Source organism: Salmo trutta, chromosome 10 (genome assembly GCF_901001165.1).
Source record: "Salmo trutta chromosome 10, fSalTru1.1, whole genome shotgun sequence".
Lineage (NCBI taxonomy): Eukaryota > Metazoa > Chordata > Actinopteri > Salmoniformes > Salmonidae > Salmo > Salmo trutta.
The window spans coordinates 13,595,942-13,623,322 of record NC_042966.1 but is presented as its reverse complement, the minus strand read 5'-3'; the positions used below and the strand labels follow the sequence as shown (position 1 = coordinate 13,623,322).

Sequence of the window (27,381 nt, the reverse complement as noted above, 5' to 3'; positions counted from 1 at the left end):
CATGAGAAAAACTTCAAGCATGGGGCGGACGAGGCTGAAGGAATCAAGAGGGCCGTGTCCTGGTATCAAAAGCAAATCAGTGTGTTTACAAATCAACATGCAGTCAAAGATCAAGCTACAGATGGGAGCTATACAGTCGCACAGTGCATTGCTAAACATGGAAAATATCAAGGAGGCTTTCCTCAGAAGTTCACAGGCAGTATTTGAAGGATTGCCTAACAAAGACAATCACTTCAAAGATAAAAGATATGCCTGCGTCTGCCAGAACTGTTGAAAGGTGCGTTAAGATGACTGACAATGTAAAGGAGCAGCAAACTGTAGCGTTTAAAGTGTGGCTCTTGATGAGAGTGTGGATGGGAATGACATTCCACGTCTGGCAGTTGTTGCAAGATACTGTGACTCAGAGCGGGTACGTGAGGAGCTGCTTTGTCTCAAACCCATACATGGTACTACTAAAGGAGAAGATGTAGCAAAAGCCTTCACAGATCATTTTGAGGAGAGAGGTGTCGATATTGAAAACCTATTACCTATTACAACTGACAGGATTCACAATGCTGATTGAAGACACGATTGGCCACCCCGTGGTTAAATATCACGGTATCATTCACCAAAGAAACAACTTTCACCGGAATGGCACCTCTCTTCTTCCCAATATCGGTCTTGGAGACAGCCCAGAGCTGTTCTGGCACTTCGCCCAGCCGTGGTACTGAGTTATCTTGGGAAACACGACCATCATACTTTCGGTAGGAATCGGTTCTTTCTTTGGTATCGTTTGAGTAGTAACCCAGAAAGGGGCACAAAAGGTTGCTGTTGATGAAGACCACTTCCCATCCTCCTCCCAGGCCACCCAGTCAAGACCATGTGTCAAAAGGGATGGTGGAGGGATGGTGGATCTTGTAAATAAATATTTGAGTACTGTAGGATTTACTGTGTTTGCTGAAATCTTTTGTAAGAAATGTGTGATCGGTATGACTAATAATGTTGGACACGGCATTTCAGTATCCCCCGCGTCCCATCCCAGGCCAGAGGGCCCCTTTAAGCATTTGATGATGGACTTCATTGAGTTGGTGATTGTTGACATATTTTCAAAATGGATTGAAGCTTTTCCTTGAAGAAGAGCTACAGCAGCAGCTGTGGTAAAGGCTATTCTGAGAGAAATCCCACAAAGTGACTGGTCTCGCTCCAATTGAGGTGCTGACAGGGCGACCTAACATGCCATTTCCTCAAAACAGGTTGACGTTGCAGGGAATGGAAGAAGACATGGTAGCATTCTGTGTCTCACATAACAATGTTCTTAAGACTCACGTCCCACAGTTGAAGGCTTCTCTGCCCAACCTATCAGGAGGAACTGAGCATTGTCTGTGCCCTGGAGAGTTTTTGGTGGTAAAAGGCTACAGAGGGAAGAGCTGGAAGGATCCTCTGTGGAGAGGACCATATCAGGTTTTGCTGACCACCCCGACTGCGGTAAAGGTAGCTGAGAGGGACACCTGGATTCACGTCTCGCACTGCAGACAAATTCCTGTGTCACGACAGTGACGGATGGTGGCGCCCCTCCTCGGCCGGGCGGAGCTCGGCGGTCGTCGTCGCCGGCCTACTAGCTGCCATCGATCCCTTTTTGTTTCACTTTCGTTTGGTTAGGTCTAGGTAGGCACGCACCTGTTTTGGGTTAGTCATTAGTAAGGGGGGGTTATTTAGGTTAGCGTAGGATGTATGTGGTTGTACGTGATTGTGTTGCTTGTCCGAGTTTTGTGTTCGTAAAGAACGTGTACTGAATTTTTCCCTTCTGCCAGTGGTTTGTTTTATTTGTGTACACCACCGCAGAATCGTTCAGGGCTGCGCCCCTATACCTTGTCGACCACGTACAGTGCTTCCAATAAAGAAGTGTGGTCACGAACTCTCTCTGTCTCCTGCGCCTGACTCTACCTCTCCTGTTGTTCCTCGAGCCAGCCCGTGACAGAAATCACGTACCAAAACTTAAATGGAGTCAGCAGGAGCTTCAGCGCCAGCCATGTCCATGGAGGAAACCGTGGACCAACACTCTACCCTGCTCCACCTGGCTGGGGAACGCCATGGATCAGGTGTTGGCGCGCCTGGAGAGCTGGGACCGACGCGCTCTCGGCCCCCCGAACGCGGCAGTCCAACAGCCTGCGCCCCCTCCAGCACCCACAGCCCCCAGTACCAGTGGGGTGAAACTCGCTCCCCCCAGGGAGTACGATGGAACGGCCGCTGGGTGTAAGGGCTTCTTACTCCAGTTGGAGTTATACCTGGCGACCGTTCGTCCTCCTCCCTCGGGGGAGGAGAGCGTCAGCATCCTCGTCTCCTGTCTCACGGGTAAGGCCCTGGAATGGGCAAACGCCGTGTGGGACAGTCCGGACTCAGCCAGGGACAACTACCCAGAGTTCACCCGCCGCTTTCGGGCAGTATTCGATCATCCCCCGGAGGGGAGAGCGGCGGGTGAGCGGCTGTTTCACCTGAGGCAGGAGACGAGGAGCGCTCAGGATTTCGCTCTCGAGTTCCGGACCCTGGCCGCGGGAGCAGGGTGGAATGAGAGGGCCCTTATAGATCACTACCGTTGTAGTTTGAGGGAGGACGTCCGCCGGGAATTAGCCTGTCGGGACACGACCCACACACTGGACCAACTGGTGGATCTGTCCATCCGACTGGACAATCTGCTGGCCGCTCGCGGACGTCCGACCCGGGCCCTGCTCATTCCACCCTCCAGCCCTCCTGCTCCCACGCCTATGGAGATAGGGGGGGCAGCAGCCAGGAAGACTGGAGGGGGAGGTCGCTCCTGCACCTCATGTGGTTGCAGAGGGCACACTGTGGACCGGTGCTGGGGAGACTCCCCTAGGAGTCCAGACGGCAGGCAGAGCGCTCCTTTGACACCTCAGGTGAGTCAGCACCAGCCTCACCCAGAGCCCCCTGTACGTCACATGTATGTGTCAGTGTCTTTTCCTTGTTTCTCCCCTCACTCCCGGTTTAAGGCGCTAGTCGATTCAGGCGCAGCAGGGAGTTTTATGGACCGTGGGGTCGCGGCTAAGTTAGGGATTCCCCTGGTCCAGTTGGACCAACCCTTCCCCGTGCACGCCCTAGACAGTCGACCACTAGGGTCAGGGCTGGTCAGGGAGGTCACTGTACCTCTGGTCATGGTAATAAGGGGGGTCATGAGGAGCGGATTAGTCTTTTCCTCATCGATTCCCCAGCGTTTCCAGTGGTTCTAGGGATTCCCTGGCTAGCCACTCACAACCCTAAGATTTCGTGGGGACAGAGGGCTCTTAAGGGGTGGTCAAATGAGTGCTCGGGCAGGTGCATAGGAGTTTCCATCGGTGCGACTACGGTGGAGAGTCCAGACCAAGTCTCCACCGTGCGCATTCCCTCAGAGTATGCCGATTTGGCTATCGCCTTCAGTAAAACGAAGGCGACCCAATTACCACCTCATCGACGAGGAGACTGTGCGATAAACCTCCAGGTGGGCGCTGCCCTTCCTCGTAGTCACGTTTATCCCCTGTCTCAGGAGGAGACAGCGGCTATGGAGACATACGTCACTGAATCCTTGAGGCAGGGATACATTCGGCCATCTCACTCACCCGTCTCCTCGAGCTTCTTTTTCGTGAAGAAGAAGGAGGGAGGTCTGCGCCCGTGCATTGACTATAGAGGTCTAAATGCCATCACAGTGGGTTTCAGTTACCCACTACCTCTCATCGCCTCGGCGATGGAGTCATTTCACGGGGCGCGCTTCTTCACGAAATTGGATCTCAGGAGCGCATATAATCTGGTGCGTATCCGAGGAGGGGACGAGTGGAAAACTGCATTTAGTACCACATCGGGCCATTATGAGTACCTCGTCATGCCGTATGGGTTAAAGAATGCTCCCGCAGTCTTTCAATCCTTTGTGGACGAGATTCTCCGGGACCTGCTCGGTCAGGGTGTAGTGGTGTACATCGATGACATTCTGGTCTACTCCGCTACACGCGCCGAGCATGTGTCTCTGGTGCGTAAAGTGCTTGGGCGACTGGTGGAGCATGACCTATACGTCAAGGCTGAGAAATGTGAGTTTTCCAAACCAGCCGTCTCTTTCTTGGGGTATCGCATTTCCTCATCAGGGGTAGTGATGGAATGTGACCGCGTCTCAGCCGTGCGTAATTGGCCGACTCCCACCACGGTGAAGGAAGTGCAGCGGTTTTTGGGATTTGCCAATTACTACCGGAGGTTTATCCGGGGCTTTGGGCAGGTGGCGGCTCCCATTACCTCATTGTTGAAGGGGGGCCCGGTGCGGTTGCAGTGGTCCGTGGAGGCGGACAGGGCCTTTAGTCGTCTGAAGGTTTTGTTCACCGACGCCCCAGTGCTGGCGCACCCGGACCCCTCTTTGCCCTTCATAGTGGAGGTGGACGCGTCCGAGGCTGGGGTAGGAGCCATGCTGTCCCAGCGCTCGGGCGCCCCCCCAAGCTTGCCAATTCCCCCCCAAAGAATCTTGACCCCATGACTTATTTTGCGATATACAATGTTAGTCAGCCTTGTAAATCCTAGACAAACAATTGCAGTGACTCACCCATCCTTATAGTAGGATCCCTGGTAGCCCCCTAGTGTATTAGAGGAAATGGAAGTAACCATTTTGGGTGAAAATGTTTGTAACTGTACTATGTTGGTTAATGGTAGCAATAACTGCTCTCTTGTAATACATGATTCTGTACTACAAGCACCAGGAAATGTGAGTTATACAATTTCTGTCTACAATAAGTCTATCGCACTGAAAGGAGTTTATCACCTAATTGGGGAGGGATGTGTACTGTTGGGGTTGGTGGTGCCGGCCATGAGAGTGCTTGGAAACACTGAAAGAGAATTGAGGGTTCGGTTGAGGGCTCTGATAAAAAGGAAAATGCTACTAGAGAAGCATTGGTTGCTCTGAATGAAGAAGTAAAAGCACTCCGCAAGAGGACCCTGCAAAACAGGGAGGCACTTGACTACTTATTGGCTGGTCAAGGGGGTACTTGTGCAAGGAAGTACTTGTTTAATGTTTTTGATCATTTTGCTTTCTTGTTGTAAGGCCATCAAGGCTATCATGTTCAATGCTACTAAAGAAGGTTATACTGATAACTTGATGTCTCTCCAGGAACTCCCCTTTCCACCTTCAATGGATGATAATATGCAAGAATGACTTAGTATCCATGGTTTGATTAAGTACCTGGAGGTTTTAAGTTAGGTTGTTAAACCACATCAACCTTATAATGGAAAGGATAATGGAAAAATGATCAAATATGAAGATGGATTTTTACCTATTGTTATGCCTATTGTATGTAAGAATCAGTATTTACTAAATACACTCCTGTTGATAGACTGAATATATTAAGCTGTTGTTTTTTTTATCACATATAGTGATAAAAGGAGGGAGTGTAGTGGAAATGTTTGTGACCTCTGTCTCTGAAAATGCGTGACTACCTGTGGAGTGTTGTTTCTTGATTATTGTGTTAGGATGTTCTGTGACTTTGCTCTCAGGGAGGGAACTGATAGAAGGAGAACAGAAAGGGAACACATTGTTACTTTGGCCCAATGCTTAGAAACTATGTTTGCAAGGTCATTATTTTTTTATTTAACTAGGCAAGTCAGTTAAGAACAAATTCTGATTTACAATGATGGCCTACACCGGCCAATCCGGGATGACGCAGGGCCAATTGTACGCCGCCCTATGGGACTCCCAATCACAGCCAGTTGTGATACAGCCTGGGATCAAACCAGGATGTCTGTATTGACACCTCTAACACTAAGATGCAATCCCTTAGACCGCTGCGCCACTCGGGAACCCATTGCACCCTGAGAGCAGAGATGCCTAGTTTGTGCATGTGTATAAAGAGTACTGAAAAGGAAGCACTCTTTCAGAGCTTCTGACAGACTTGTACTTTGAGTATTAAGTGTGTTGTAACCTCTTCGGACGTGATAATAAAGATTTGTTCATCTAACTTTGACTTGGAGTCCTTAGTGGTAATTTCCACAACAGAGTTTCTCCTATTCTTCTCCACAGATCCTCTCAAGCTCTGTCAGGTTGGATAGGGAGTGTCGCTGCACAGATTTTTTCAGGTCTCTCCAGAGATGTTCGATCGGGTTCAAATCTGGGCTCTGGCGGGCCCCACAAGGACAATCAGAGACTTGTCCTGAAGCAACTCCTGCGTTGTCTTAGCTGTGTGCTTAGAGTCGTTGTCTTGTTGGAAGGGGAACCTTCACCCCCAGTCTGAGGTCCTGGGCGCTCTGGAGCAGGTTTTCATCAAGGATCTCTCTGTACTTTGCTCCGTTCATCTTTTCCTCGATCCTGACTAGTCTCCCAGTCCCCGCCGCTGAAAAACATCATGATGCTGCCACCACCATGCATCACATAGGGATTGCGCCTGTTTTCCTCCAGACGTGACGCTTGGCATTCAGGCCAAAGAGTTCAATCTTGGTTTCATCAGATCAGAGAATCTTTCTCATGGTCTGAGAGTCCTTTAGGTGCCTTTTGGCAAACTCCAAGCGGGCTGTCATGTGCCTTTACTGAGGAATGGCTTCCGTCTGGCAACTCTACCATAAAGGCCTGATTGGTGGAGTGCTGTAGAGATGGTTGTCCTTCTGGAAGTTTCTCCCATCTCTACAGAGGCACTCTGGAGCTCTGTCAGAGTGACCATCAGGTTCTTGGTCACATGCCTGACCAAGGCCCTTCTCCCCCGATTTCTCAGTTTGGCCGGGCGGCCAGCTCTAGGGAGATTCCTTGTCACAACTTCCGAAGTCGGCTCCTCTCCTTGTTCGGGCGGCGTTCTTGTTCCCTGCACACCTGGTTTTCATTCCCCAATCAATCTACATGTATTTATTCCTCTGTTCCCCATCATGTCTTTGTGAAAGACTGTTTGTGTTACGTGTTATTTGTTGACGCGCCAGACTGGTTCGTTTTTTCCGTGGTATTTCACGAAGATGTTTATTGTTAAACATAATTCATGTGACTGTTTTGCTCGTTTTGCACTTTTGCCTCAATAAAGTGGGTGCCTGTTCACAAATCTCTGCTCCCCTGCACCTGACTTCGCTACCAGTACGCACACACATGACAGTCCTGGTGGTACAGGCCACTGTATTCATAGGGACCTTCAATGCTGCAGAAATAGTTTTTACCCTTCCCAAGATCTGTGCCCCGACCCAATCCTGTCTCGGAGCTCTACTGACAATTATTTTGACCTCATGGCTTGGTTTTTGCTCTGACATGCACTGTCAACTGTGGGACCTTATATAGACAGGTTTGTGCCTTTCCAAATCATGTCCAATCAATTGAATTTACTACAGGTGGACTCCAAACAAGATGTAGATACATCTCAAGGATGATCAATGGAAACAGGATGCACCTGAGCTCAATGTCAAGTCTCATAGCAAAGGGTTTGAATACTTATGTAAATAAGGTATTTATGTTTTATATTTTTTATGAATTTGCACAAAAAAAAAATATATATACTGTTTTCGCTTTGTCATTGTGGGGTATTGTGTGTAGATTGATGAGAAAAAAAAAGTAATCCATTTTAGAATAAGGTTATAAGTAACAAAATGTGGAAAAAGGGAAGGGGTCTGAATACTTTCCGAATGCTCTGTACAGTTATTTGCATTGTAGCCTATGGAATGGGTGTAGTAAAAGTCCTTCAACACTTAAGTGATCATGTCCAAGAAGCCGGTGTTTGGAGGATATATCGGCATGGTGTTATTTGGCCCGAGATCAAGTCGAGGGCCTGCAAACCATTCCAGTATATCCTTCAAACACCAGCTTCAAGGGCATTATCACTTTTATACAACAGGTTACCAACATATTCAAATAATGATAAACATATTTTCATAAAAAACTGTATTTTGGTTAATTTATTCATACTATTTCATCCTTCCACAAGACATATTCCCTTAACAAATCTAGGGTTGCTACCCAAGCCGGCTCGTCATTTGTTCTATCGGTTCGGTTGCCAGAAACGAGATCCAGTCGTTCAGTCTTTTTGTTCTGTATCTATGGATGCGACCCAGTTGTTTTTTCTAAATGTCCCATTGCCATACTGACTGGCAACATTCTTATCCCTTGCTTGCTAGCTAGCCAGCCAACTACGGCTATTTTACAGTCACGTCAAACAGTGAAGCCAGAATAACAGCGAAGTAGCTGCATTTGCATTTGTTTACGCTGTTTTTTTGTGACATTTATTTGGATACATCCATAACAATGAGCTAATGATGCACGATTTCGTCTGGCATAGAAAATGTGCTCTCTCGTCAGGATACTGTTGTTCAGCGGAGCTAGCCAACAACACAACTAACACAATCTCATCGAACTGAAGCTGGAAAGACAGCAAACTAGCTGCACTTGATAGGACCGACGCTGGAGAGGGGAGTTGAACATTTAATGAGGATCAGACAGGTAACAGGGCAGGAACAGCGTCAGCACACCGGTATACAAAGACATACGGACATTAATGCAGCAGCGGGGAACAGAGATGGGGAACTGACAAATATAAGGGAGGTAATAAGCGGGGTGATTGAGGCAGGTGTCCGTACTGATGGTGGCAGGAGTGCATAATGCTGGGAAGCCTGGTGCTGGGAGGGGGAGCGGGTGCAGGCGTGACAGCACTTTGTTTCGTTTTACCTGTTTTTTATTAAAAGTTCTTTGTATATATATCCTTAAAAATTATGCTGATTCATGATTTCGACTGGCTGGGAAAAGCTGCCTGCCTGCCTGTCTGTCTCATCCAGACTCGACAAGCTCATTACTACAGTATGTGATAGCTGGAGATCGAATTTGAATATTGAAACAATGTTGCAAATGTCGGAGAGATAGACCGTAAGGTTTATACAAATCTCCGCTGTTGAAAACTAAATGTTTGTGAGATAATGTATAGATTTTTATAGTTTTTTTTATAGTGGAGATCAAGTTTATAAATTGCCTGGCTGGGCTGATGAGACAGTGGATTGCGCAGTGTTGTGGAAATTCTAATCAAAAGGAAGAGATTCTGCAGATTCTTCAACACAACAACTTTTTATTATCAGATTTGTCAATCTTGAGCAGTTAACAATCCACTCTACAGTGCAGTGTTAATAGCCCAACGAACAAGAGTTGGGTCTCAGCTTTTATAACCTTTGTCTACGTGGCAGATTAGCAGGTGTGTGAGATCATGGTGGGAAGATAGCGTACAAACAAGTGATAACGCCAGTTTTGTTACTCCTTTCTGCTAATAGAATTGTCGCTGCTGCTCAAGCTGGCCTTTGTTCTCTTCATATCTCTACACAGCTGTGTCCTTGAAAGATACTAGAAGAACAGTATGGACCAAAAAACTGGTCACTCTCAGATGGCCCTTTGTCTTTTGGCCGTGTGACTAAGTTACTCAGAAACAAAAGAGGAAAAACACTGTCTTCTTCTTACTTGAGAGAAACAGACAGTGGAAATGTACAGGTTAAGGCTAATACAGCGCATGTGCATAACAAAGTTTGTAATTTTCCCCCATAGCAGTCAGATGGAACAGAGGAAATAGGCATTTTAACGTCATAGATTTAGCCGGTGGTAACTTGTGGAATAGACACCGGCTGGAATTCGATTTTAACCAATTAGCATTCAGGATTAGACCCACCCATTGTACACATTTCTACTGGCAAATTAACACATTTCTAGTGGCAAATGTGTTAAATTATTACCATGGTATAAAAGGGATAATCAACTCAGTGTTCTCTGGAAAATAATGCAACTCCTTGGAAGGTCAGGTACAGTACACTCCACTAGAGTGGGGGAACACACCTTCCACGTCGTTCATTATTTTCCATATAACTCATAGCCCCTCGTTGATTATCCCTTATGTAGAAATGTGTTCAACATCCACTGAAGTAGCTAGCTATAGCAAGTTTACGAGAGAGCTACAGTAGTTGCCATGGTAACCAAACAAGCAGCTAACAAAACCATCAGTCCTAGCTTGCCATTATGAAAATCGAATTCAACAATGCCAATAATGTTTTCAATTCAACTTTTGCTTTCAAAAGCAGCTCAAACATAGAACATGTAAGAATGAACTATATCCATTGAATTGTGCCGTGCAAATACAGTGCATTATAGGGAAATCATGCACGCTCTAGAATGCCCATCAAGCCAATCAGAAATAAGTATTCAAAAATCCCATGGTATAATTAAGCAATACTACATGAGGGGGTGCGGTATATGGCCAATATACAACGGCTAAGTGCTGTTCTTAGCACAATGCAATGCGGAGTGCCTGGATACAGCCTTTAGCCATGGTATACTGGCCATATACCTCAAACCCCTGAGGTGCCTTATTGCTATTATAAACTGGTTACCAACGTAATTAGAACTGCAACACTCCGTATTATTTAGTGCCCCATAAAATTACACCATATATAGATTCTACAGACCCTACTGAGTACTCCCAACACCACTTTTACATTGGCACAAATAATACTTTTTTTTCAATTTAAGCCCACAATTGTCAACATACCACTCTGAACATTCTATTTTTCAATATGGTCTTAAAATAATGTGAACAACTTTTGATTTTATTTTTAATTCTCCATAAATTCCTTCTTGCATTTGCTTATAAGCGCAATAAAAATCGTCATTGATTAACATATAATAATATATTTTGAATTGGTTATCCACCTTGCAATGTTTTGAAATCCAGGATTTAATTTTGAAGGTTTCCTCATTACCATAGGAAAGCGACGTCATCGTCAGTGCTGCAAGCAGAATAGCAGTTCTGTTATTTTGGGCGTACAACCACCCTTTGTGAGGCTTTCAATATTACATAATTAATGTATTGCTTTGTGCAATTCTAATGGGGTTCGGTATGAATCGATATTTTGGTAGATGACGTATCTGCAACATGATAGAAGCTTCAAGCCGCAGCCTACAGGCTGATTTTAATGTGGACTGGGTATGGGATGCTTATTTGACAGCGCACTGATGTTCTCGTTGCCAGGAAGGATTTGACTCTGACAGTCATATTTATTGTCGATGTCACGGAATTCATCGCGTTTTCATGTTTTGTAACGATTATGCGATAAATTCGCAGAAACTCTTCCTTTTTCATGGCCTCGGTGGCACGGTTTTGGGGGTCTGCAAACACAAATCCCAAGCTCTACATTTACGAAAATACCACACCATTTATGTCCACCCGACAGTGTTCAAGGGTATTGGGCTTGGGTGGTGTCTCCCCGGGAGTAGATACACCCAGGTCCGGCGAGCCTAACAGGGAGATCTTCGAGGCCTGCAGAAACGGAGATGTGGAGCGCGTGAGGAGGCTTGTCAGACCGGAGAATGTAAACAGTAGAGACACCGCCGGCAGAAAATCCACCCCGCTGCATTTCGCCGCTGGTAAGAACAGTTGATACCATGTTGCTAGGCGCAGGAAACATCTCGCTACAATGTTTCACCCTGCAAACGCAACAAATATAGCAGACAATGTAACAAGACACGCTGTACAGTTAATAGTTTATTGTAACAGAATAATCCAGACACAAAGGCGTCTGTACAATGTGCGTCCACAATACATTCCCTAGTATCAAGTTGATTCATAAAGGACTTATTTTGAGGATTTACTATTGTATTATCTTATGTTATATTACACCTGCTATTTGATGTATCAATGCATTTATTAATAAGCAGTAACAGTCATTTTCCAATTACGAAAATGAATCAAAGCATAACCACTAAGTAGGTCTGTTCATGCCTCTCTGTGGACCAGGTGCACCTATAAATCCACACCATCTCTCTTATTCAGGATTTGGCCGCAGGGATGTGGTGGACTACCTACTACAAAATGGAGCCAACGTGCATGCCCGGGATGAGGGAGGGCTCGTATCTCTCCACAACGCCTGCTCCTTCGGCCATTCTGAGGTGGTCAACCTGCTCCTGCGCCATGGGGCTGATGCCAACTCCAGGGACAACTGGAGTTACACACCCCTCCACGAGGCCGCCATAAAGGGGAAGAGCGACGTCTGCATAGGTACAGTTGGATTCTGGCCACCCTGTGAGGCTGGCCCCTTGGGAAAATATGCGTAGTTTAAGCACAGTGACTGTTCTCTCATGGCTTCAAGTATCATGGTCACATCTCCAGAAGAATCAGTCATAGATACAGTCTGTCATGTGCTTTAAGGACCGCTTTTGTAAAAGCCAAGTATGGCAACTTTGGTGTGCCCTCTCCATGTTGTCGGTGTAGAACATAAGCTATTTGTTGATATATTGTAAATGCTGATATGGGTGAATTTGGTGTTGTAGTGCTCCTGCAACACGGAGCAGAGCCAACGATTCGTAACACGGATGGGAGGACAGCGCTGGACCTGGCTGAAGCGTCCACTAAAGCAGTGCTGACCGGTGAGTGGGAGGAACATGTCCCTCACAAGCACTTTAGAAGCACCAAATTGCATGATTGAGTTAGTTTGCGCTCCTTGCATCTATTTTTGGGCATGGGAACAGAATAAAACTGTTCCTCTGGGAACCAAGAGTGACAGAACACGTAGTTGAATGAATCAAAACAGGGAAGAACAAAAGTTATCTTGGAATACATGTGCTAATATGTTTCCACACTTTCCTAATCACAGGTGAACATAGAAAAGATGACCTGCTGGAAAGTGCAAGGTGGAGTATATCTCAGATTTTTAAATGACCACCGTTCAGATGCCTCGTAATCAACTGTGACCGTTACTGTGCTCTAAATGTTCTAATACATGTGATGCTTTCATAGGAGTGGGAATGAAGACAAGTTGATGGCCCTGCTAACACCATTGAATGTGAACTGTCACGCCAGTGACGGTCGGAAGGTAATTCACATGCTCTCCTGAACTATTCATGAACAGACCACATTTTTCCATCACCTCTCTAAAATTCCAAATGCATTAAAATGAGGTAAAAGACAGATAGTCGTGCCCAAAACGTGTTACTAACAAAGAGCGTGTCAGTCTGGACAAACAAACAAATCCATTTCAAATGGTCCTTTGTGGTGCGTCTTTCAGTCCTCCCCTCTGCATCTGGCTGCTGGCTACAACCGTGTGAAGACAGTGCAGCTGCTGTTAAAGCACGGGGCTGACGTCCATGCGAAAGACAAAGGGTACGACCTGGTCTCTGTCCTTTCGTCATCCTCGTTGAATCAGTATCGTACGCTGCAGGGAAGGCATTGTATGTCTTTCCAATACCGTGCGAGCAATTTCTCTGACGGATGACTCTCTCTGACGTTTCAGTGATCTGGTGCCTCTTCATAATGCCTGTTCCTATGGACATTACGAAGTCACTGACATTTTAGTAAAGGTTTGTCTGAAACACATTCTTCCTGTATGTAGCTTATGCATTCTTGTGTCCCTGTATATAAAATGTACTTTTCTTAACCCAGAGGCCCATTGAACATTCAAATGCTCATTGTACAAGTCTTGTTTGACCCCTGTCTCTCCATCGCCCCTCCCTTGGTAATGCAGCAGGGCGCCTGTGTGAATGCCATGGACCTGTGGCAGTTCACCCCCCTGCACGAAGCCGCCTCTAAGAATAGGGTGGACGTGTGCTCCCTGCTAGTCAGCAACGGAGCCGACCCCACTTTCCTAAACTGCCACAACCAGAGCGCCATTGACCTGTCACCCACACCGCAGCTCAAAGAACGCCTGGCCTGTAAGCCATGTATATTTTCCCCTCTTTTTCATTGTTCCTGTTCTTTATGAACCTTGTTTTTTTTTGCTTAGAGGTCGCCTACTATTCTCTAATAAAACTTAATGAAACAAATGATTTTAGGCAAGGGGCAACACCTTGATAATGAGCCCTGTTCTCCCTATGCAATAGTTGAACCCCTCTCTCAGCTGACCTCTTGTGTCTGTGACAGATGAGTTCAGAGGTCATGCCTTGCTCCAGGCAGCACGTGAAGCTGACCTGCCCCGCCTAAAGAAGCACCTGTCACTGGAGACCATCGCCTTCAAGCATCCCCTTACCCATGAAACCGCACTGGTAAGACACCTCACTACGGAGTCGCCAACGTATTACAGATAGTGTTGCTGCAGATTATACCGTCAATGAATTTAAATGCTAGTATCCCATATATTGTTTTAAGTTTCTGGGTCACTCTGTGCTCGCCTTTCGTCTAAGCAGTGTTTTAAGATCTAAGATATGTGTTTAACAGCACTGTGCAGCGACATCTCCCTATCCCAAGAGAAAACAAGTGTGCGAGTTACTGCTGAGGAAAGGGGCCAACGTAAATGAGAAGACTAAAGAGTGAGTGGTGCAAAGTGTGTCAGTCAGTAACCCTTATCCCACAAGCAATTACCAGTCACTTTACTCTTACCATTGTTGATATGACAGATATAAATGAGTCTGAATGCTCTGATAAGACTCTGAACTAAAGGCTGACGGTTTTTCCATTGTGCAACCCATAGGAAAAGAAATTACAGCCACTTTAACTTGTTTGTGATGTGATTTGTCTAAGCTTCCTGACCCCCTTGCACCTGGCTTCTGAAAAGTCACACAACGACATAATCGAGGTGTTGGTGAAACATGAGGCAAAGGTAAGTTCAGGTGTTATCATAGTGTTATTAATAGCATAAAGATCAAGCCAACGTGTGTATTTGCTTAATGGCCTATGATTCAGCGTGTGTGTGTGTGTGGTAATGGTGCATCAGGGCTCTAAATGTAAAAACAAATCCTTAGTGCTCCTAACTAAAGTTAGGAGCAGAAAATAAAATCTAGGACTATATTTTTGTATTGATTGAAATTAAGCAAGAGATCAGTCATTCATGCTACGATCATTGATCTTCTAAAGAAGCTATGCCTTTTCCTTTTTTTCTGTGCCTCCAAATGTTGAAATATACTGGGCTGTTAGCTAGCTAATGAGGTAACATGACTGAACAAGGTGTAAACAAATACCTGTGAGTGGTTTTGCAACGACCCGCGACATGGTTTATGAACAGGCTCTAAAAAGTCACTTCTTGGTCAGGCACTGAGACAACTGCACAGCGGAAGCCTATCTTTACAACAGTTATTATCTGGGCTTTTTTTTTTCCTGGTCACACTGGTGCTCCCAAAATAAAATGTCAGGTCGACACAGGAAATATCTAGGAGCATATGCAACCAAAATGGTCACACTTTAGAGCCCTCGGTGCAATGCATGTGATTCTTGATAATACGAAGTGTCAATATTTGATTGTATCTGTCCCTATCAAATAAATGAATTACTATTATCTCCCTATAGGTCAATGCCCTGGACAACCTGGGCCAGACAGCTCTGCACCGTGCGGCCCACTGTGGCCACCTCCAGACCTGCCGTCTGCTGCTGAAAGCAGGCTGCGACCCCCTCGCCATGTCTCTACAAGGTTTCTCTCCATCCCAAATGGGCAATGAGAGTGTGCGGGAGATACTGCATGGTAGGCTGGAAACAGCTAGGAGTATGTTACATGTTACACAAACAGACAGGAACCTGGTTTGTGACGATCATTCTGGGTTGAAATATTTGGTCCCGTTTCAAGTGTCAGTAAATGCCTTGCTTATGTCTTTCAGAGGGATCTCTGATTGGAAACTCTGATGTTGACTGGCAGTTGCTAGAAGCCTCCAAGTCTGGAGATTTGGAGATTGTTAAAGTAACTGTCTCCAATACATTTTGGCATAATCTGACCAACCAATGGCCTATTGTTGTAACACTCATATTACAAGTTATTTATTTCAAATGGTAACAGTAGTCTTCGTGGTAACATGTCTGCTGTCTTTGTGTTTGCAGAAGCTGTGCACCATGCAGAATGTGAACTGTAGGGATGTAGAGGGCCGTCAATCCACCCCGCTCCACTTTGCGGCGGGGTATAACCGTGTGTCTGTGGTGGAGTACCTTCTACTGCATGGGGCTGACGTCCATGCCAAAGACAAAGGGTGAGCACAGGTCCTGACTTAGGCCAGGAGCTTTTCCCGGTCAGGTCATTTGGTCAGGAAAAACGCAAGGCTCTACCTATTCTCCAATGGGCCTGAGTCAGACTCGTCGCTCAGAAGGGTAATGTGTGTCCGTCTCGCTCTGTCCTCTGCAGTGGCCTGGTTCCCCTACACAACGCCTGCTCCTACGGTCACTATGAGGTGGCTGAATTGCTGGTCATCCACGGGGCTGTGGTCAACATAGCTGACCTGTGGAAGTTTACCCCTCTGCACGAGGCTGCCGCCAAGGGCAAATACGAGATCTGCAAACTGCTGCTGCAGGTAAGTAGTTTGTTTCCCTCTTACAGATTAGTGCTAGTCTATTTTCAACTGTGTTGGACCATCTACAGTGCCACTTGGATTTGAATGATTTAGAGTCATCACTTACCCTGAAAACAATTCCGTTTGAATTTCGAGAGACCAGATGCATCCTAATCCTGTGCAGTAGAACACATTCTATAGAGCTTTTCAGTTCTAGCACAGATTATCTAAACACACAGTCCTATCGCTCCCCTCCCAGCACGGTGCAGACCCAACCAAGAAGAACCGAGATGGGAGCACTCCACTGGACCTGGTGAAGGACGGGGACACTGACATGCAGGACCTGCTAAGAGGAGACGCTGCCCTGCTGGACGCAGCCAAGAAGGGCTGTCTGGCCCGGGTCGAGAAGCTCTGCAGCCCTGATAATGTTAACTGTAGAGACGCACAGGGACGGCACTCTACACTGCTACACCTGGCAGGTCAGTCAGCGCACTGGAGCTTTCTGTAAGGACAGTGATCTTGAACCCTAGTCATTGAGAGCTTCAGGATGTACAAGCCGTTGTTCCAACCCAACAGTCACAAGTTTAAGGGTTTAGAATATTTATTGAGAAATGTAATGGATGTCAGAATGAGGATCCGGGAGGGGAATGAGAATGGACCGGGTGAAGCCGAGGGCTGCAGATGAAGGATCCAGGGGGTTGGACTCGGTAGAGTTTGGCTTGGAGTCCCAGGTAGACCTCATCAGGCCGTGGAAGTTGGGCTGCTGTTCTTCCCTCGCTCACTTGCAGGGCGAGGGAAGAAGGAATGATTTTTAAATGGACCACCCTTGGCCGGAAAATCGTCACTCGTTCATCCCGAGATGATTGTGTTTTCAGCCACCGGTAGCTTGTGGGTGCTTTATATGCGCTACAGTCAATTATGAGTACATGTCTAACTTATAATAAATATATAATTATTAACATATGCCTACTGTATGATAGCTAGCAAATTAATTAGCTAACTAACGTTAGCCTGCCTAGCTGGAACTTCTGAAGAAGTGAAATGTTTTATTTCTTCAATTTCCAAAAGATAACCAAACAAAAACTTTTTACGAGACGTGTTTGTGCCGTCATGTGCATTAGTAGCACAATTTATAACTTATTTGCATTCGTTTTTACTTACACTTGTATGTTGACTTCTCCATTGATGTTGTTTTTAAGTTTTTGCTGACTTTTCTTAGCGGATGTACAATCGCCGTGAATTGAATTATAGGGAGTTTCAGGCCTTGGAGTGAACATAATTGTACACTCGGAAAGCCGACTAAAATCGAGGGCGGAGGGGCTTACGTTGCAAACTTCCCTTTCTTGGCTAATCATTTGGACCGCCCTCCAAGATGGCGACGGGGATTCCCCCAAGGGCATAAGGCGAGGACGATGGTGTGTCTTTTAAGTGTTTGAACCACAGCCTTAAAAGACACGCCCTCGATTTGCGACGATTGTACATCTGCTAAGAAAAATCTGCGAAAACGTAAAAACAACATCAATGGAGAAGTCAACATACAAGTAAAAACTAATGCAAATACAGTTGAAGTCGGAAGTTTACATACACTTAGGTTGGAATCATTAAAACTCATTTTTCAACCACTCCACACATTTCTTGTTAACAAATTATAGTTTTGGCAAGTCGGTTAGGACATCTACTTTGTGCATGACACAAGTCATTTTCCAACAATTGTTTACAGACAGATTATTTCACTTATAATTCACTGTAACACAGTTCCAGTGGGTCAGAAGTGTACATACACTAAGTTGACTGTTCCATGGCTTTAGAAGCTTCTGATAGGCTAATTGCCATCATTTGAATCAATTGGAGGTGTACCTGTGGATGTATTTCAAGGCCTACCTTCAAACTCAGTGCCTCTTTGCTTGACATCATGGGAAAATCAAAAGAAATCAGCCAAGACCTCAGAAAAAAATTGTAGACCTCCACAAGTCGGATTCATCATTGGGAGCAATTTCCAAATGCCTGAAGGTACCACGTTCATCTGTACAAACAATAGTATGCAAGTATAAACACCATGGGACCACGCAGCCGTCATACCGCTCAGGAAGGAGACACTTTCTGTCTCCTAGAGATGAACTTACTTTGGTGTGAAAGTGCAAATCAATCCCAGAACAACAGCAAAGGACCTTGTGAAGATGCTGGGGGAAACAGGTACAAAAGTATCTATATCCACATTAAAACGAGTCCTATTTCAACATAACCTAAAAGCCACTGCTCCAAAACCACCATAAAAAAGCCAGACTACGGTTTGCAACTGCACATGGGGACAAAGATTGTACTTTTTGGAGAAATGTCCTCTGGTTTGGCCACAATGACCATCGTTATATTTGGAGGAAAAAGAGGGACGCTTGCAAGCCGAAGAACACCATCCCAACCGTGAAGCACGGGGGTGGCAGCATCATATTGTGGGGGTGCATTGCTGCAGGAGGGACTGGTGCACTTCACAAAATAGATGGCATCATGAGGCAGGAAAGTTATGTGGATATATTGAAGCAACATCTCAAGACATCAGTCAGGAAGTTAAAGCTTGGTCGCAAATGGGTCTTCCAAGTGGACAATGACCCCAAGCATACTTCCAAAGTTGTGCCAAAATGGCTTAAGGACAACAAAGTCAAGGTATTGGAGTGGCCATCACAAAGCCCTGACCGCAATCCTATATAAAATTTGTGGGAAGAACTGAAAAAGCATGTGCGAGCATGGAGGCATACATACCTGACTCAGTTACACCAGGTCTGTCAGGAGGAATGGGCCAAAATTCACCCAACTTATTGTGGGAAGCTTGTGGAAGGCAACCCAAAATGTTTGACCCAAGTTAAACAATTTAAAGGCAATGCTACCAAATACTAATTGAGTGTATGTAAACTTCTGACCCACTGGGAATGTGAGGAAAGAAATACAAGCTGAAATAAATAATTCTCTCTACTATTATTCTGACATTTCACATTCTTAAAATAAAGTGGTGATCCTAACTGACCTAAGAAAGGGAATTTTTACTAGGATTTAAATGTCAGGAATTGTGAAAAACTGAGTTTAAATGTATTTGGCTAAGGTGTATGTAAACTTCCGACTTCAACTGTAAGTTAGAAATTGTGCTACTAATGCACATGACATCACAAATACGTCTCGTAAAAAGTAAATATGTTTTTGGGAAATTATAGATAAACATTTTCCTTCTTCAGAAGTTCCAGCTAGGCAGGCTAATGTTAGTTAGCGAATTAATTTGCTAGCTATCGGTAGGCGTATATTAATAATTATATAGTTAATATAAGTAGACATGCACTCAGAATTGACTGTAGCGCATATAAAGCACCCACAAGCTACCGGTGGCTGAAATCACAATCATCGTGGGACGAACGAGTGACGAATTAACGGCCAAGTGTGGTCCATTTAAAAATCATTCCTCCCTCCCTCGCCCCTCGCCCTGCAAGTGTACAATCGTCAGACGTCATGATACGTCATCAGAAGTGTCCACTTAATTTGAGGGCTGAGGGGATAGGGTGTGTCTTTTAAGTGTTTGGACCGTAGCCATAGTGTTGCAAACGGGAATGGAGGCTGTTTGGCAGCTGGTGCTTTTTCAGTTACTAGGGAGCTGTGTTCAAGGCAATTAGTTAAAACGTTGCATTCAAGTCTGGCCAACTCTCCTGAATTTGATTGATTCAACTAACTTATCATTAACGCCTGAAAAGCCAGCAGACCATCAGGATGGGACTACGGATTTAGGAGAACAACATTTTCAGATAATTGCAGTTTCTGATGAAACTAATTATGTGTCTATTTTGTCAGCTGGCTACAACAACCTGGAGGTAGCAGAGTACCTGCTTCAGCATGGAGCGGAGGTAAACTCCCAGGACAAGGGAGGGCTCATCCCCCTGCACAACGCTGCCTCCTACGGGGTGAGTCCCAGCTACCCTAATCTACTGTACACACTCACAGCACAATCACACTCTAAAGGTGTCCCTTGAGTCTTCCTACTACCTGTACGGTATGATTCTTCAGAGACACAAAAGTAAACAGGATGTCTAGAGGCTTGATTGATGTGCCTAGGTTTTTGTTTTTAATGAAAGAGTCAGTGCCTCGTACTTGGCATACCAAACACTCACCAAGTTCCTTGTCAAAGGCTTCTTTAAAAATGTAACCATGAATAGGTTTCAGAGATTAAGCATACCTTTGAATAAAAAAAAGGCATCTTCTGCGGCCTTTAAAACAAGCTCCTTTTAAAAAGAATGTAATCATGAATTGGTTTCAGTGATGAGGCGAGGGGTGAAGTATGTATGCTGGCCAAATGATTAGCACTCATGTCTCTATGACACAAAACACTGTTGGAAACAAAAGGACAGTAGATTGCTTTGATCAGACCCTTGAGAAACGAGGAGCTCATCACCACCACAGTCCTCCCCGACCGCCTGGTGCTTGCTCTAACTCCACACACAGATTGGATCATCTCAAATAAGCAGTGGTGTAAATACTTTAAAGTACTACTTAAGTCATTTTTTGGGGTATCTACTTTGGTTTACTATTGATATTTGGACAAATGCTACTTTTACTTCACTACATTCCTGAAGAAAAGAATGTACTTTTTACTCCATAGATTTTCCATGACACTCAAAAGTACTCGTTACATTTTGAATGGCTAGCATGACAGGAAAATGGTCCAATTCACCTACTGCCTCTGATCTGGCGGACTCACTAAACAAACATGCTTCGTTTGTGAATTATGCCTGAGTGTTGGAGTGTGGCCCTGGTTTTCCGTAAATAAAAAAAACAAGAAAATGGTGCCATCTGGTTTGTTTACTATAGGGTGTTGCGATTTTTCTTTAAACCAATATTCGTAACCCTTTCTCTCTCTATAGATGTTTCTCCCCCTTTTGTTTGCTTTGTTTCTTAAACCTGTGTTGGTTGGGTTACCATCTCAACCAAGAGAAAGGGTGAATTTACTTGTAAATGTCTTGCCCAGTAGAAGTCCTATGTCTGAGTCTGAGATGCAAGTTGACCAAAAGAACGAGAGAAAGTTACAAGACACGAACCAAGAGCCAAGTGGAGTCCAATGTGTTCTCATTTGCAGCATGTGGATGTGGCTGCTTTGCTCATCAAGTACGACGCATGCGTGAACGCCACAGATAAGTGGGCGTTCACCCCACTGCACGAGGCAGCGCAGAAAGGGAGGACCCAGCTGTGTGCCCTGCTATTGGCTCACGGGGCCGACCCCGCCCTCCGCAACCAGGAAGGCCAATCACCGCTGGACCTCGTCACGGTATCCGTCCACACACACTCGCTATCCTGTCTCCGAGCTGACAACCTCTCCCCAACACGGGAGTGTGTGGGAAGGGGTACCATAATCTGTCATCCTCACAGCCACCACACTCACCCGTTTGTCATGTCTGCTGCTCTTGGATACATGAAATCCCTCAAATCACAACAACACCCTGACATTGTATATTGTGCTTGTGATTCGTGTTAACAGCATGTTAAACATCACCTACATAGTCTGTTTGGAATTCTTTCCAGAGTTTCGCTGTTGTTGAGGAGATTCAATGTCTCTCAATGCTTGTTTCTACACTCTCACATGGCCTGACCTTCACCAGCAACCACTGGGTGACATGACCTCTTTCTAAATAGAAGAGAGGACCTGTCTCTGTCTCTGGCAATGAAATGCCTGGAAAGTTCTCGCTCTCATCACACATTGCTAAATGACTTGAATGTACTGTATGCATGTCAAGGGTTTGCTCACATAGGAGCATGTAGCCTTATTCATACTTGCTATGCTCTTATGGGTTATTGATGTGTTGGCAACATTCGCTAATACAGTCTAATCGTGTTCCTCTGCATGGTTGTGCTGTGATTGAGTCGTCAATATTTTGTGTCATTCTTAATTTCTCCTCCACGACTTGGTAAATTAGTGACAATGCCTCTTTCTCCTTTCTTTCTTTCTTTCTTTCTTTTCTTTCTTTCTTTCTTTCTTTCTTTCTTTCTTTCTTTCTTTCTTTCTTTCTTTCTTTCTTTCTTTCTTTCTTTCTTTCTTTCTTTCTTTCTTTCTTTCTTTTCTTTCTACAGGTGGATGATGTTCGTGCCTTGTTGACAGCGGCCATGCCACCTTCAGCCCTGCCCGGTTGCTATAAACCGCAGGTAATCAGTATGTCTTCCCCTGTAGGGGTGGTGGTCCCCCCCAGCCTCTCAGCCAGCTCCACACCCCTGTCCACCTTGGCCTCCAGCAACAGTCTAGACAACCAGGCCACTGCCTCCACCTGCACGGCCTTCCCTGAGCTACCCGCTCTCCTGGGGCCCTCTGGGGCTGTGGGCACGGACAATAAGGAGGTTCCAGGTGTGGATCTGAGTATCAGACAGTTCCTCAACAACCTTGGACTGGAACACCTACTAGAGATCTTTGAAAGAGAGCAGGTAAGGTGAACCCCAAAACGCAGCTGGCTTATGTCTGACAACATAGATAAACGTATTTTATATAAAAAGCTTCAAGGATGTCTTCAGCATCTGATGTTCCACAATAGGCCTATGAAGCATTACTTAAGATGCTGAAGGTGAGAGCTGACATTATTTAAAGTTCACAGTTTTCCCTTTTTGAAGATCACTCTGGATGTCCTGGTAGAGATGGGACACAAGGAGCTGAAAGAGATCGGTATCAATGCCTACGGACACAGACACAAGATTATCAAAGGAGTAGAGAGACTCATTAGCGGACCTCAAAGTACGTTGCAACCATCCAAGATTTCGATTTTTACTTGATCTTCATGTATGAAAGGGCAGTGGGCTTCGATTGAAGTTCACATCCTGAATGAAGTTTTGAACTACTGCAATAGTAAAAGAAGTTCACGTTCCTGTGATGCAGGTTTGAACCAGTACCTTACGCTGAACACGGCGAACAGTGGGACCATACTAATAGATCTGGTGTCGGACGACAAGGAGTTTCAGTTGGTGGAGGAGGAGGTACAACCGACACGATGACTCGCTGTCAAAGTCTTACATCTTATTGATCATATCTTGTTGTAAATTAGAAAATGTTGACTCGACTTTGAGTCTTGCTTTTGAACAGTTGCAGAGCACGATCAGAGAGCACAGAGATGGAGGCCTTGCTGGAGGGGTTTTCAACAGATACAACATTGTTAAGGTACAGTGGGCTGGTTTCTATCCACATTAGGAAAACAAGCTCTGCTTTATTCTGTCCAGTTTAATCTAGTTAATGGAAGTCTAGTTAATGGAAGGCATTATTCAACTGCATATTCTATTCATGTTATTACAACTTTATTAACCATGATTGGAATGTATTCTCTTATCCCTGCTTTGAGAGAAAAGCATTGTTAATTCACTATTTTCCCCTCTTGATCTGCAGATCCAGAAAGTGTGTAACAAGAAGCTTTGGGAGAGGTACACCCATCGAAGGAAGGAGGTCTCCGAGGAGAATCACAATCACTCCAATGAACGGATGTTGTTCCACGGTAAGAGAATAATATACAGAATAGCACAGCCCACATTCCAATGAGAACCCATCATCCATGACACTCCAGAAACCACTTGGGTCATGTTGTGTCCAAGGTTGATCTTTTTTTCTGTGTGCATGTGTTTTAGACACTCAGAAATCCTATTTACAAGTGCTCATTCCAGCATTCATTCTGCTCTTGACCCAACAGGTTCGCCGTTTGTGAACGCCATCATCCACAAGGGTTTCGATGAGAGGCATGCTTACATAGGCGGCATGTTCGGAGCAGGCATCTACTTTGCCGAGAACTCGTCTAAGAGTAACCAGTACGTCTACGGGATAGGAGGCGGTACAGGCTGCCCTCTGCACAAAGACAGGTCCTGCTACGTGTGCCAAAGGTAAACCAGCCATCCAGTCCTTTTGATGTTTCTCTACCACAGTAAACCATATCAAAGCTGAGGTCTAAGTCACCACAGTACAACTTAACCAAGCCATAGCTGGGCGCTAATAACACGCCGATGAGACTTTCACAACGTTAAGAAAGAATGGCTCGAGTGTATCAAGTGGATTGGATTGGAATGGAGGTGGCATGATGTCTGTGATGGGTTCTATGCGTCTTCAGGCACCTGCTGTTCTGCAGGGTGACCCTGGGCAAGTCCTTCCTGCAGTTCAGTGCCATGAAGATGGCCCACTCCCCTCCAGGACATCACTCTGTCACAGGGAGGCCAAGTGTCAACGGACTGTCACTGGCAGAGTATGTCATCTACAGAGGAGAGCAGGTACGGTAACTAGTGGCTTTGGCATTAGTGTGTGACTTTCATTTTGACACTAACTACTGAAGTCACCGGATTGTCATTCTTTGTCATCAGCCTTACATTCCATTTGAAAATACTGCTCCTCTTGGATCTAATGTGTTAATTGTATGGTAGCATGCCCTTAGGACTACCAAGCTGTTCAAATGAACTTCATCTGACACCTGTGTCAACCTGTGTCATTTACTCTAGGCCTATCCGGAGTATTTGATCACCTATCAGATATTAAAGCCCGATGCCTCTGTGGATGGATAGAAGTGGAACGGAGGAGGGAAGAACAACAGGTTAACTGTACAGAAGAACATCTCAGCCTGTTTCTGTTATGTTCGTCGCAGCGACAGCTTTACTAAATGCATGCACAAACGGATAATTTTTTTTCTTCTCCATTTTAAGCACTTCCATCTGTAGCCATTCTAACAAATGCTGTGTAGGACAACTACAACTGGTTAAAGTCTAACTGTAATTCAAAAAAACTTCTGTGTTATAGTAGTTATTTTCTGGAGACATTGTATATATTTTTTTGTACTAGCGTGTTAATTTATTTACATTTTTATGCCCAAGTTATTGTAAATGAATGACCTATAGAATATGTATTCCATCAACCAGCAGTCAAAATCTGTGTTTTCAAAGTCTGCCTTGTGGGGATGTCTAGGTCATATTTATTAGGGCACATCGTAGCAAAATGTTTCAATAGTTGTGGAATGGAAAACGAATGTTTATTGGACAAGCCTAGGTGGTCACTCCCTGTTTCAGTCTGTTTTCTTCCATTGGTGCCTATTGCCTAATGGCTTATTTATCCAGTATTGTAAATCAGGAGCTGGACACAATTTTAGATCATTATCCTGTTAGAAGGTGTATTGTTTGGTCTACATAGTGACAGTTAAAAGATCAGGATCGGTGTCCTTTCATTCAGTAATGGTGGCCGTAGCAAAGTCTTCAAATTTGAGGACTCCTAAATTGTCATAAATTGCCCCTCTACAAAGTCTGTCTTGCTTTGAAAGCTGTTTGTTTTACACAACACACAAGGGTGACGAGACTATGCAGAGAAAACAAAACATGTAGTTTGTCAATTTCCCCCTGTCAGTGTTTGAATGCGCTGTGAGAACCGTGTCTGTCATTTGAAATAACGTGAAGTTAATTTACACTAATATGCTGTGGTTGCGTGTTCTCGCAGCACTTTGTTCCTTTTGCATGATATTCCTGTCTGATTAACTCTCGTTAAGAGTTGTACGTCATGTTTTGAACAGTGTTTGCTTAGTGCTAATTGGATGTGTCGTGGCTGGATCTGGGTGGGAATAATCGCCACACAAACAGCCACATCAAAATAAATGAGCTATTTGTGAATCCTTGGTTGTAAGTTGTTTGTAGCCTACTGTAAAAAAACAAAAATTGTAGTTGTAGCATGTAATCACTTATGTACCAAACCTTACATTGCCTGTTTTTGTAGGTAGTGGAATAACTATCATTGTTAATTACACATTTTTCACTTGTCAATATGATGTTTCCCAAGATAGTGTACGATTAGCCATACTAGCGTACTACATAAACTACTTAAATGCTTACGCATTTCGACGTTTGATCAAGTAGAATTCACTCGTCTTTTACGACTCAAGTTTGACAACCGCTGATAACCAGATCAATTGACGCGCTGTACCAAAATGAACGAATGGCAGGAGTCAACGCAATCACGCATTAGATGACGCATTCAAAGTACTATTTTCGAAATGTCACAGCCTATTATAAACTTTTGTTTTTTGCACACTATTTAGTAGGCTAGTATGGATATTATATATATATATATACAGACACTGTCTTCCTACCTAGGCTACTGCTTTCCTGCCGCCTTGTTTTCATGAGATGTTGAGTGTCCAATAATGGCACTGTATCACACTTCAGTTCAAGATGTTTTGACATGCAAGACAAGACATTTGGGCAGTAGGAGTGGGCTTGTTACAGTTTAATGTAGTTTAACCTTTTGTCCGATCTGAACTGAGATGTACACTACGAAGCGGGATAGAGGAATTATTGAGACCACTTTGATCAATTCTGAGTTCAACTTGGGATAACCATTGACAAGAAGGTGGCTCACCTTTTAGCCAGGCAGTGGAGAGCCGGGGCGAAAGTAACACACCCATCTTCTCATAACACAGAAGCTCGTGCAGTCAGCACGTTCCTAATGTGGAGGTCAACCAGTATATACACTACCGTTCAAAAGTTTGGGGCCACTTAGAAATGTCCTTGTTTTTGAAAGAAAAGTACATTTTCCGTCCATTAAAATAACATCAAATTGATCAGAAATACAGTGTAGACATAGTTAATGTTGTATATGACTATTGTAGCTGGCAACGGCAGATTTTCTATGGAATATCTACATAGGCGTACAGAGGCCAATTATCAGCAACCATCACTCCTGTGTTCCAATGGCACGTTGTGTTAGCTAATCCAAGTTTATCATTTTAAAAGGCTAATTGATCATTAGAAAACCCTTTTGCAATTACGTTAGCACAGCTGAAAATGATTGTCCTGATTAAAGAAGCAATAAAACTGGCCTTCTTTAGACTTGTTGAGTATCTGGAGCATCAGCATTTGTGGGTTCGATTACAGGCTCAAAATGTCCAGAAACAAAGAACTTTCTTCTGAAACTCTTCGGTCTATTGTTGTTCTGAGAAATGAAGGCTATTCCATGCGAGAAATTGCCAAGAAACTGAAGATCTCGTACAACGCTGTGTACTACTCTCTCACAGAACAGCGCAAACTGGCTCTATCCAGAATAGAAAGAGGAGTGGGAGGCCCCGGTGCACAACTGAGCAAGAGGACAAGTACAGAAGAGTGTCTAGTTTGAGAAACGGACGCCTCACAAGTCCTCAACTGGCAGCTTCATTAAATAGTACCCGCAAAACACCAGTCTCAACGTCAACAGTGAAGAGGCGACTCCG

At 44.8% G+C, this 27,381-nt stretch overlaps 1 protein-coding gene across 2 annotated transcripts; it reads left to right on the top strand.

Annotated features, from left to right (window-relative positions):
• The first annotated feature begins 10,624 nt into the window (after positions 1-10,624).
• LOC115201147 (poly [ADP-ribose] polymerase tankyrase-2) lies at positions 10,625-25,789 on the top strand. Of its 2 annotated transcripts, XM_029764483.1 has the most exons (26): positions 10,625-11,350; positions 11,757-11,981; positions 12,254-12,349; positions 12,577-12,613; positions 12,720-12,795; positions 12,988-13,082; positions 13,213-13,279; positions 13,444-13,630; positions 13,839-13,960; positions 14,133-14,224; positions 14,436-14,514; positions 15,198-15,369; positions 15,503-15,582; positions 15,720-15,865; positions 16,018-16,183; positions 16,422-16,641; positions 19,988-20,097; positions 21,267-21,455; positions 22,256-22,600; positions 22,784-22,904; positions 23,046-23,143; positions 23,250-23,324; positions 23,547-23,652; positions 23,845-24,031; positions 24,256-24,412; positions 24,638-25,789. In XM_029764483.1, exons 1-26 carry the CDS (start codon positions 11,065-11,067, stop codon positions 24,698-24,700), a joined length of 3,597 nt encoding a protein of 1,198 aa, XP_029620343.1. In that variant the 5' UTR covers positions 10,625-11,064; the 3' UTR covers positions 24,701-25,789. The 2 variants fall into 2 exon arrangements, with proteins under 2 accessions (XP_029620343.1, XP_029620344.1); XM_029764484.1 differs by lacking the exon at positions 21,267-21,455 and having other exon boundaries at positions 10,627-11,350.
• The last annotated feature ends 1,592 nt before the right edge of the window (positions 25,790-27,381 follow it).

What these genes read in the sequence shown, in the direction of transcription:
- LOC115201147 (XM_029764483.1), top strand. Translation starts at nt 11,065, where the DNA reads ATGGCCTCGGTGGCACGGTTTTGGGGGTCTGCAAACACAAATCCCAAG. An exon ending in CCCGCTGCATTTCGCCGCTG is followed by an intron (nt 11,351 to 11,756) that starts GTAAGAACAGTT and finishes TCTCTTATTCAG; the next exon opens with GATTTGGCCGCAGGGATGTG. An exon ending in GTCCATGCGAAAGACAAAGG is followed by an intron (nt 13,083 to 13,212) that starts GTACGACCTGGT and finishes CTGACGTTTCAG; the next exon opens with TGATCTGGTGCCTCTTCATA.